Source organism: Nicotiana attenuata, chromosome 2 (assembly GCF_001879085.1).
Source record: "Nicotiana attenuata strain UT chromosome 2, NIATTr2, whole genome shotgun sequence".
NCBI classification, from domain to species: Eukaryota; Viridiplantae; Streptophyta; class Magnoliopsida; order Solanales; family Solanaceae; genus Nicotiana; species Nicotiana attenuata.
The window spans coordinates 60012293-60024168 of record NC_031990.1 but is presented as its reverse complement, the minus strand read 5'-3'; the positions used below and the strand labels follow the sequence as shown (position 1 = coordinate 60024168).

General features: G+C 44.1%; 1 protein-coding gene across 1 annotated transcript; it reads right to left on the bottom strand.

Annotated features, from left to right (window-relative positions):
- On the bottom strand, window positions 3140–3559 carry LOC109222998 (RNA-directed DNA polymerase homolog; the record flags this gene model as incomplete). The annotated part of the gene is made up of 1 exon (XM_019387271.1): window positions 3140–3559. A coding segment is annotated over exon 1 (420 nt), but the record flags the coding sequence as incomplete, so codon positions are not given.

Here is an 11876-nt window from a genome sequence, read left to right as displayed (position 1 = left end):
AGATAAGCATGGTGTGGGTCATAAGGTCGCAATTGCGACTCCTGCCCAGCCGCCCCGAATTCGCAAATGCGATGTCTCACTTGCAATTGCGAGTTCGCAATTGCGAACAATATCTCGCAATTGCGAGACCTGCAGTAGGGGCCAAAAAATACCAGAAAACTGGTATGTTTTCTCAACTCCAACAATGCCCGAATCTCACCCGAGCCCCCAGGGCTCCACTCCGAACACTCATACCAGTCCTACAACCATGTGCAAACTTTCTCAAGCAATCAAATCGCATAATTAACTCCTAATACCATGGATTTACACTAAAAATGCATGAAATCTCAAGAACACCTAAATTCCTAACTTTTCAACCAAACATCCGAATCACGTCAAATCAATCCCTTTTCTCACCAAATTTCACAGACAAGACTAAAATATTATACCGAACCTGTACCGGGATCCGGAACCAACATACGGTCCCGATATCTATGTGATCAAGCATTTTTTCCTTTTTATTAAACTCATAGGATTTCAGTTTAACAATTTTCAATAAAAATTCATTACTCGGGCTAGGAACCTCAGAATTCGATTCTGGGCATACGCCCAGGTCCCATATTTTTCCACGGACCTCCCGGGACCGTCAAATCACGAGTCCGGGTCCGTATTCCCAAAAAGTTGACCGAAGTCAAACTTGGCCTTTTAAGGAAACCTTAAAGAAACAATTAGGCATATTTCACTCAAAACTCTTCCAACTCCCGAACCGACCGCCCCCGCAAGTCGTAAATTAGCTAAAGCAAATACGGGAAGCTTTATTTAGGGGAACGGGGTTCTAAAAGGTAAAACGACCGGTCGGGTCGTTATATTCTCCACCTCTTAAACAAACATTCGTCCTCGAACTGACAGAGAAGAGTACCGGGACTGCTGAATAAGTGGGGATATCTGCTCCGCATGTCCTCCTCGGACTCCCAGGTCGCCTCCTCGACCGGTTGGCCCCTACACTGGACTCTCACCGCAGAAATCTTCTTGGACCTCAGCTGGCGATCCTGTCTATCAATAATAGCAACTGGCTCCTCCTCATAGCCCAAACCCTCATCTAACTGAATGGTGCTGAAGTCCAACACGTGGGATAGGTCGGCATGATACTTCTGACGCATCGAAACATGAAAAACTGGGTGAACTCCCGATAAACTAGGGGGTAAAGCAAGCTCATAAGCAACCTCCCCAACTCGTCTCAACACCTCAAAGGGGCCAATAAACCTTGGGATCAACTTTCCCTTCTTCCCGAATCTCATAATGCCCTTCATGGGTGAGACTTTCAAGAGAACCTTCTCGCCAACCATGACTGATACATCTCGCACCTTCTGATCTGCGTAGCTCTTTTGTCTAGACTGAGCTATGGGAAGCCTCTCCTGAATCAACTTTACCTTATCCAAGGCATCCTGTACCAAATCTGTGCCAAGTAACTTGGCCTCACCAGGCTCAAACCACCCGATAGGAGAACGACAATGTCGACCATATAAAGCCTCGTACGGGGCCATCTCCTTGTTGGACTGGTAGCTGTTATTGTACGCAAACTCCGCTAAGGGCAAGAACTGATCCCACTGCCCTCCAAAATCAATCACACATGCTCTAAGCATATCCTCCAAGATCTGCACTGTCCGCTCTGACTTTCCGTCGGTCTGGGGATGGAATGCTGTGCTAAGCTCTACACGAGTCCCCAACTCACTCTGCACGGCTCTCCAGAAATGGGAAGTGAACTGAGGGTCTCTATCTGATATGATGGAAACCGGTACACCATGCAATCGGACTATCTCCCGAATATAAATCTGAGCATACCTCTCCGCTGTATAAGTAGTCGCCACTGGAATGAAATGGGCCGACTTGGTCAATCTATCCACAATGACCCACACTGAATCAACCTTCCGTAAAGTCCGCGGTAACACAACTACGAAGTCCATGGTGATGCGTTCCCACTTCCACTCTGGTATGGGCATCTGCTGAAGTAGGCCACCTGGTCTCTAATGTTCATACTTGACCTGCTGGCAATTCAAACACTTGGTCACATACTTCACTATGTCTTTCTTCATCCCCCCCCCCCCCCACCAGTAATGCTGCCTCAAATCACGGTACATCTTCGTAACTCCCGGGTGGATAGAATACCGCAGACTGTATGCCTCTTCTAGGATCCTCTTCCTTAGACCATCAACATTAGGAACACATAGACGACCTTGGAGTCGCAGAACGCCATCCTCGCCAATAGAAACCTCCTTGGCACCTCCCTGAAGTACCGTCTCTCTGAGAACCGCCAAATGTGGATCATCGAACTGTCGGGCCCTAATCTCCCCCAATAACGACAACAGAGCAACCACACATGCTAGAACTCGGCTGGACTCTAAAATGTCCAACCTCACAAGCCTGTTAGCTAAGGACTGGATGTCCAGAGCTAGGGGCCTCTCCTCTGCTGGAATGAATGCCAAGCTACCCATACTCTCTGCCTTTCTGCTCAAGGCATCCGCGACCACATTCGCCTTGCCCGGATGATAAAGAATGGTGATGTCATAATCCTTTAGCAGCTCAAGCCACCTGCGCTGCCTCAAATTGAGATCCCTCATCTTGAACAGATGCTGTAAGTTGCGGTGATCGGTGTAAACCTCACAAGGCACCCCATACAGATAGTGCCTCCATATCTTAAGAGCATGAACAATCGCTGCCAACTCCAGATCGTGCACAGGGTAATTCTTCTCATGAATCTTCAGCTGACGTGAGGCATATGCAATAAATCGCCCCTCCTGTATCAACACACATCCCAAACCAACGCGTGAAGCGTCGTAATATACCATATACATCCCCGAACCGGCAGGCAATACAAGAACTGGTGCCTTAGTCAATGCGGTCTTGAGCTTCTGGAAGCTCTCCTCATAATCATCGGACCAAATGAATGGGGCACCCTTCTGGGTCAGTCTAGTCAAGGGTGATGCAATAGATGAAAAACCCTGCACAAATCGCCGGTAATAACCTGCTAATCCCAGGAAACTCCTGATCTCGGTCACTGAAGTGGGACGTGGCCAACTCTGAACTGCCTCAATCTTCTTGGGATCTACCTTAATACCCTCTCAGACACAATATGCCCCAAGAATGCCACTGACTCAAGCCAAAACTCACACTTGGAGAACTTAGCATACAACTTCTGCTCTCGCAAGGTCTGAAGCACTACTCTCAAATGCTGCTCGTGCTCCCCCAGGCTACGTGAGTATATCAAGATGTTGTCAATGAAGACGATAACAAAGGAATCAATATAAGGCCTGAATACCTTGTTCATCAGATCCATAAATGCTGCTGGTGCATTGGTCAAGCCAAAGGACATCACTAGAAACTCATAATGGCCATATCTAGTCCGAAATGCCGTCTTCGGAACATCCGAGTCCCGAATCTTCAGCTGATGATATCCTGAACTCAGGTCAATCTTAGAGAACACCCTAGCACCCTGCAGCTGGTCGAACAAATCATCAATACGAGGCAACGGATACTTGTTCTTGATGGTGACCTTGTTTAACTGGCGGTAATCAATGCACATTCGCATGGTCCCATCCTTCTTCTTCACAAATAGCACTGGTGCGCCCCAAGGCGATACACTGGGCCTGACAAACCCCTTTGCTAACAACTCCTCTAGTTGCTCCTTCAACTCCTTAGGAGCCATACGGTATGGTGGAATAGATATAGGCTGAGTGCCTGGAGCCAAGTCAATACATAAATCAATATCACGATCTGGAGGCATGCCCGGAAGATCAGAAGGGAAAACATCGGCGAACTCTCGGACTACTGGCACTGAATCAATCGTCGGAGACTCTGCGATGTCGTCTAGAACATAAGCTAGATAGGCCAAACACCCCTTCTCGACCATGTGTCGAGCCTTCAGGAAAGAAATAACCCTGCTAGGCATATCTACTGTGGAACCCTTCCACTCCAATCTCGGCGATCCTGGCATCACTAGTGAAACAGTCTTGGCATGGCAATCGAGGACGGCGTGATATGGAGATAACCAATCCATGCCCAGGATGATCTCAAAATCAATTATATCAAGCAACAGAAGATCTACTCTAGTCTTGAAACCACCAAAAGTGACCACACAGGACCGGTAGATCCTATCCACAACCACAGAATCACCCACAGGAGTGGACACAGGAACAGGAACACCCAAGGGCTCAGGAGAAATAACCAGGAAGCGAGCGAACAGAGATGATACATATGAATAAGTAGACCCTGGATCAAATAATACCGAAGCATCCCTACCACCAACGGGAATAACACCTGTGATGACAGCATCTGAGGCCAATGCAACTGGCCTGGCTGGAAGAGCATAGAACCTGGCTGGAGCGCTGGCTGTCTGGCCTCCACCTGACTGAGTAGTAGCTGGCTGACCTCTCCCTGTCTGGCCTCCACCTCTAGGACGGCCTCTACCCGTCTTCTCTCCACCTCTGGGTGGCTGGGCAGCTGGTGCTGAAATAATGAGCTGCTGACCCTGCTGCACTGCCTTGCCCCGAAGTCTGGGGCAGTATCTCCTCATGTGACCGGGATCTCCGCACTCAAAACAACAGCGCGGGGCGGCGACCTGCTGCCCTGATGGCTGACCCTGATAACCCGTAGAACCACTGGAAGAAGCCTGGATAGCCGGTGGATGACATGAACTCACCGGCATGGCACTGAAATAAGAATCAGAAGGACCCTGGGGACCTGAATACCCACTGGAGGAACCCTGAATAGCTGGGGGGCGGTAGGAAGTCTCTGGCAAAGCACTAAGATAGGGGCGTGCTGAAGCCCCCCGGGCAGGAGGTGGTGCTGGAACTGGTGGCCTACTAGGCTGGCCTCTCCCATACTGACCTCTGCCCCTAGCTGGGGCACCTCTGAACCCGCCGGAGAACCTAGCTCTCTTATCCTGCTGCATCTGCTCTCTTCCCCTCTGGCGATATCCCTCAATCCGATGAGCAATCTCGACCACTAGCTGATACTCTGTGCCCATCTCCACCTCTCGAGCCATACTAAATCGAATACTGGGCTGCAATCCAGCGACAAACCCCCGTACCCTCTCCGCATCTGTAGGAAGTATCATGAGTGCATGGCGGGACAACTCGGAAAACCTCGCCTCATAGTCAGTCACATACATCTGACCCTGCTCGAGCTGCTCAAACTGGTACCGCAGCTCCTCCGTCTCAGAGGGCGGGATATACCTATCCAAGAACAACTGTACAAACTGATCCCAAGTGATAGGAGGAGAACCTGCTGGCCTGCCAAGAATGTAGGACTGCCACCATCTACGGGCCCTGCCCTCGAGCTGAAAAGTAGTGAAGTCAACTCCATGCGACTCCAGTATCCTCATATTGTGCAGTCTGTCCCTACACCTGTCTATGAAGTCCTGAGCATCCTCATGACGCTCACCCCCGAAGACTGGAGGATGAAGCCTGGTCCATCTGTCCAATAGCTTCTATGGATCACCATCCACAGCTGGCCTTTGGGCTGGGGTGCCACTGCAGTAACTGGCTGAGCCCCATCTGCGGGTAGTGCACCCGGAGTCTGATATACTGCAGCTGCATGACCTGGAGCCTGAGCAGTAGGGGTCTGGGCTGCCCCTCCTGCCTGTGAAGTGGCTGGGTCTGCGGGAAATAAACCAGCCTGAGTCATAGTGTCCATGAACCGTAGCATGCGGCCCATGACCTCCTGAAATCCCGGTGCTGTCATAAAATCCCCAGGGTAGGCTCAGCAGCGGGCACCTCGACCTGCTCCTCAATGATAGGATCCCCCACAGGATCTGCCGGTGGTGCAACTGGAACGGCTCTGGGACGCCCTCGTCCCCTACCACGGGCCGATGCCCTCCCCCGGCCACTACCTCGGCCTCGAGCAACGGGGGGAGCAGCTCCTCCCGGGTCCGGAACGTCAATGGTGCGAGTTCTCACCATCTGTGAGAGAATAGAAGAGGGAAATTTAGTACTCTAAGCACTGCATGATAGAAAATGAATAAAGAGTAGTCTTTCCTAATATCCTATAGCCTCTCGAACATAAATACAGACGTCTCCGTACCGATCAACAAGACTCTATCAGGTTTGCCCATAAATCGTGAGACCTACGTGAACCTAGTGCTCTGATACCATGTTGTCACGACCCATTTCCACAATAGGTCATGATGGCGCCCGACACCGTTGCCAGGTAAGCCAATGCGGAACCATTTCCATCTCCTTATGTTAATTTTAGCGGAAATTTACGTGAAATAATTACCCGAATTTGAGTCCGCAACCCGAAAGTGATAGATAAAATAAATAACATAATATTACAACCCCAAAACTAGTCTACCAAAGTGTGTGCCAAGACCTAGTGTCACAAGTACGGGCATCTAGTAGAATACACAAAAGAATATCTCTATCCTACTGTCTGAGATAAAGAAAGACAGCAAAAGTAAAGGAAGACTCCATCCGGCTGCTGGGCGGCGTAGGAAGGAAGCAGCTCACCGTGGAAGTCTGTGTCACGAGCTCAAGGGCGCGCACCGAACTGGTAACCAGATGTATCTGCCTCAAATCCTGTACAATTAAGTACAGAAGCGTAGTATGAGTACATAAACAGTATGTACCCAGTGAGTATCCCGTCTAATCTCGAAGAAGTAGAGACGAGAGGTCGACTTGATACTCACTAGGGTCAAATAATATATCGAGGTAATTATACAAACCATGAAGAAACACTAACAAGCAACAGTTTATAACAAGACATAAAAGTCCTACTCTTTACTATATCTTTAGCTAACCATTTACTTTTGTTATATTTATCAATTTATGTCGGGCCATGAAAGGTGATATCAATACTTAAAACTCTCAGGCAAGCAACAATAGCATGCGCAAATATGCCAAGGCGACGACCCAATCCAACAGAAATAAACTGTGCACTTGCCGAGGGTCGATGGCGCGCCTATAGATGCATCTATTCATACCGAGGCGATCGGCCCGATCCACAAATAATAAGAAATATCAAGTATACACACAAGGCGCATCAATAGTCATTAATACCAAGCAAGACTTCAACAATTATACAAGTATGTTCTTATTCCCTTTTTAAGTCTCTAGCATATCCTAGGTGTCCGTATTAACAAGATAATATAGAGAATCATATAAGAAAAGCATGGTGTGGGTCCTAAGCTACCCGGACAATTAACATAGTAGTAGCTACGCACGGACTCTCGTCACCTAGCGTGTGCGTAGCCCCCCCTCCCCCAACCCCCCCGCATTTAGCAACAATTACTCATTTATTAATCCTATGGGGAAAATTCCCTCTTACAAGGTTAGAAAGGAGACTCACCTCGCCCCAAAGCGCACTTCCAATATCGAAAACAAGCCCAAGTCCTCAATTCGGAGCCGAACAACCACAAACTAGTTAAATGAAGTAAGAACTAGTCAATAAAGGCTTACAAGGTCAAATTCTAACTATTTAAGTAATTTTCCAACCTTTTCCACAAGTTTCCTAAATTCCGACCCAAGGCCCACGTGCCTGGATTCCGAGATTTTTCTAAGGAAATTATTCTCTACAACCTAAGGATCAATAATATATGATTTCTAGTTCATTCCATAACAAATTTCGTGGTCAAATCTTAGTTTTATTAAAACCCTAGGTCTAGCTCTAACCCTTTGGTTTCACCTAATTTTTAGTGTTCAATCTACCTAATATACACGTATTTAAACTAATGATGCGTGGAAATAACTTACCTCACAAGGTTATGTTGAAATCCCTCTTTGGAAGCTCTCAAATCGCCCAAGTGTAGTGTAGAAATGAAATAAATGCTCTTAAGTCCCGTTTTTAGACACTCTTCCCAGCCCTCTGATGTCGCAATTGCGACACTGGGCTCGCAATTGCGATATCGCAATTGCGACATTTCGACCGCAAATGCGAACATCCCCTCCCCCTGCCTCGATCGCAAAAGCGAAGGAAAGTCCGCAAATGCAAATCCCCCTGATTTTGCAAATGCGAAGAATAAGGTCGCAATTGCGACTCCTGACCAGCCGCCCCAAATTCGCAATTGCGGGTTCGCAATTGCGAACAATATCTCGCAATTGCGAGACCTGCAGTAGGGGCCAAAAAATACCAGAAAACTGGTATGTTTTCTCAACTCCAACTATGCCCGAATCTCACCCGAGCCCCCGAGGCTCCACTCCGAACACTCATACCAGTCCTATAACCATGTGCAAACTTGCTCAAGCAATCAAATCGCATAATTAACACCTAAAATCATGGATTTACACCAAAAATGCATGAAATCCTCAAGAACACCTAAATTCCTAACTTTTCAACCGAACATCCGAATCACGTCAAATCAATCCCGTTTCTCACCAAATTTCACAGACAAGACTAAAATATTATATCGAACCTATACCGGACTCCGGAACCAACATACGGGCCCGATATCTATGTGATCAAGGATTTTTTCCTTTTTATTAAACTCTTAGGATTTCAGTTTAACAATTTTCAATAAAAATTCATTACTCGGGTTAGGGACCTCGGAATTCGATTTCGGGCATACGCCCAAGTCCTATATTTTTTCACGGACCTCCCGGGACCATCAAATCAAGAGTCCGGGTTTGTTTTCCCAAAAATTTAACCGAACTCAAACTTGACCTTTTAAGGAAACCTTAAAGAAACAATTAGGCATATTTCACTCAAAACTCTTCCACCTCCCGAACCGACCGCCCCCGCAAGTCGTAAATTAGCTAAAGCAAATACGGGAAGCTTTATTTAGGGGAACGAGATTCTAAAAGGCAAAACGACCGGTCGGGTCGTTACAAGTTGAAAGCAATAAGATACATCTGCATAGGTCCTACTTGTACATACTGGTTGCGATTATTGCAGGTTCATTTTGGAGTTGGTTGTAATTATTGTGGCGTAAGATTGACTTCTCTTTCATTCTTGTCCAGTTGCCTACTTGTACATGCTTCCAGTTTTTTACTGGAACAAGTCAGGAGGGTCCATGAGAGGATCCTGAATTGTTTTCAGATTGAGAATGTTTAATCGATTTTGCTGCTTCACCGTAAAGTTGATAATGGATATCTCTGGTTCTTCCATGGACTTGTTTTCTGTGGGGTGTGTGTGTGTGTATATATATATATATATATATATATATATATATATATATATATATATATATATATATATAGTAAAATGTAGCTACATAATTTGTTGCTTGCACAAGAGGCATCAATTTTTTCCAGTGGATTGTTTAATTTTCAGCATTCAAATTGCATTATAAGATTGTCATTCAATCTTAACAGAAGAAAGTATTTACCTAAAAGTGCATGACTTGGTTCTGGATGTAAAAAAATTGACAGAATCTGAAAGATAGGAAAAAAAGATGGGAATGTGAAGTCTTTTTCTTTACATATCTCCCTATTTAGTAGAGCCTTTATTAGGAAGATAATGATGCGTCATCAGAGGCGGAGCTAGAATTCGAACTTTATGTGTTCGGGATTATAATCCTTTAAGTTACTGGATTCTAAATTAATAATTTATACATATTCATTGGCATTTTTAATACAAATACAGGGTATGAACAAAAGCTATTGAGTTTGGCCGAACCCACAACCAACACTGTAGCTCCGCCCTTATGTGTCAGAACATATGCTAAAAACCAAAAAGGTGCTTAAATATCCTACTAAAGTTGCCATTTTAAAACTACATACAGTACTATAGGGATTATACAAAAGTAGTTCCTTGCTATGTTGAATTTTCTTTTGAGAAATTATCTTTAGAAGCATGAAAGTTATAGTATTTCTACGTAGAGAGTCTAATGGCAACTGGAGTACCTTTTGCAAACTCGATGTACCTGACCTTGAAATCTATAGCATATGTACTCTTTTGTTACAAAGATATCATTAATAATGAGCTCTATGCAGATGTATCTTATTGTTGGGGAACGATACAAATGCAAGGATTGCAAGGAGAAAATAGGGTTCGAGCTTGCATTTATCTGCATACAAGGACAACACATTAAACGATCATCAGCAAAGCAAATATGTACAAGTTGATAAGTTTGATGACGGAGCAGGTAAGTTTTCTATTGTTTGAATTTTCCTCCTTCAAATTTTTAATATCTGATTTCATGTAAAGTTGCAAGAGTTAGCATGAACTAAGAAATATATCTTTGCACTTGAGATCTAGACTTTTTTAGTGTAATTATCGTACTGTTTGTTGGCTATTCAAGAGTAAATCATAGCGTCAGTAATAATAAATTGAGCACCAGTTAATACCATTTGACAAATGATAAACCAACCCAATGACGATGATCATATTTCAGTGAACTAGTGTTTTAGTAGGCTTTTATAGATTGAATTCGTCTTCCTACTTATTAAGTTGTGTACCAGTAACTCCCATGCCACCATTGTCTATCATATTTTTATGGGAGCCACCTTTCTACCACAAGTAGATAAAAATGTAAAGTACATGCATATTTTTGGTTGTATATACTTATTATTGATTCAAAAAATGTCAGTCAATACTCAATAATTGACACCCATTTTTTAAACTTCTTTTAAGATTTAGATAGCATTGAAATTTCCAATTGTGAACGATCTACAAGACAGAGGAGTCATAGGCCATACAGTGACAGTACATGACTACATTCAATAGAACTATAGAAATTATTTGGCCTTGAATCAATTATCTGAATATATTCTATTTTTTAAGTATGTGTTGCTTACAAGTAACAAGTTGCCTCAGTATGGCATCTGACCCATTGCAGCTGGAAGAGTTTGGTCTGCTTTTAGGCATAGAAAGTCCATGAACTTGTGTAGATTGGTATATATATAGTTGGTTCGCAACTGTGATAACTTATCTTTCCACTACCCGAATATTGGTATTTAACATATAGTTGGTTCGCAACTATGATAACTTATCTTTCCACTGCCTGAATTGTTGGTCTGATGGTGCTGTGCATTAGACAGTTACTTAATGATAACCATCTCGATATACTTGATTTTGATCAACAAACCTACTTATCTGGATAGAAAAATAGGTGCCCTTTGATCTGGAAAGCTGGTTTCTTTAGTGAAAGTTGCGAGTAGTAATCTTCAGTTGTGAACTACTTTCTCTGGAAAATTTGGATATTTGAGTTGGTTTTGAGACCAAAAGTTGAACTGTTATTCTAGAGTGAAAGAAAAAATCTCAGCATAGGACAGTGTTTTATAGTGAGTGTAGAGAAAAAGCTCAAACATTTTTCTTCTTATTGCTAGAAAAGTTGTTATCCACAATATCAAACCAACGGGTTAAGTTTGACTCTTTTGCTAGTATCTTCAATCTTGAACTTGATAGATTTTACTCTTTCGCTGCCAAAAGAACTTAGGCTTTCTAGAAATGGAACTTTTGCTATTAGCATGAGTTCTTGCCAAGTTATCTTCATGAGGATAGTAATCCACTTTGAGTGATAGCAAATCTTAAACAGTTTTGGACGTGGACGCGTGGTTGTTGCAATGGTTAAGGGATTGTTTAGTTTGTGAATTACAATGTAGGACTTTATAGAGTCTAATTATAGTTAAATTTAAGATGGACAGTGTTGAAGTTGATTTTTCTTTAATTTTGGTTGTCCCTTGCAGTATGATGTAGTTGCTCCTGACAATATCTCGGTCAGTTCACTACTATCGCAGTTTCTTTTCCCAACATTGCATGAGCATTTTGTGTTCTCTTTTACTATATGGAAGAATTAACTTATCTAATTTTCAAGCAAGCCCCAACTTGCCTGGAATTGAGGATTATTGTATTTCATGTACTTAGTTATTTTATAATTTCAGGTCATACAATATGATGTTTGATTATTTAGCGGGTGGAAGATTTCAATATGACGAAGAGTTGCAGAAATTATTTGAAGATTGTTA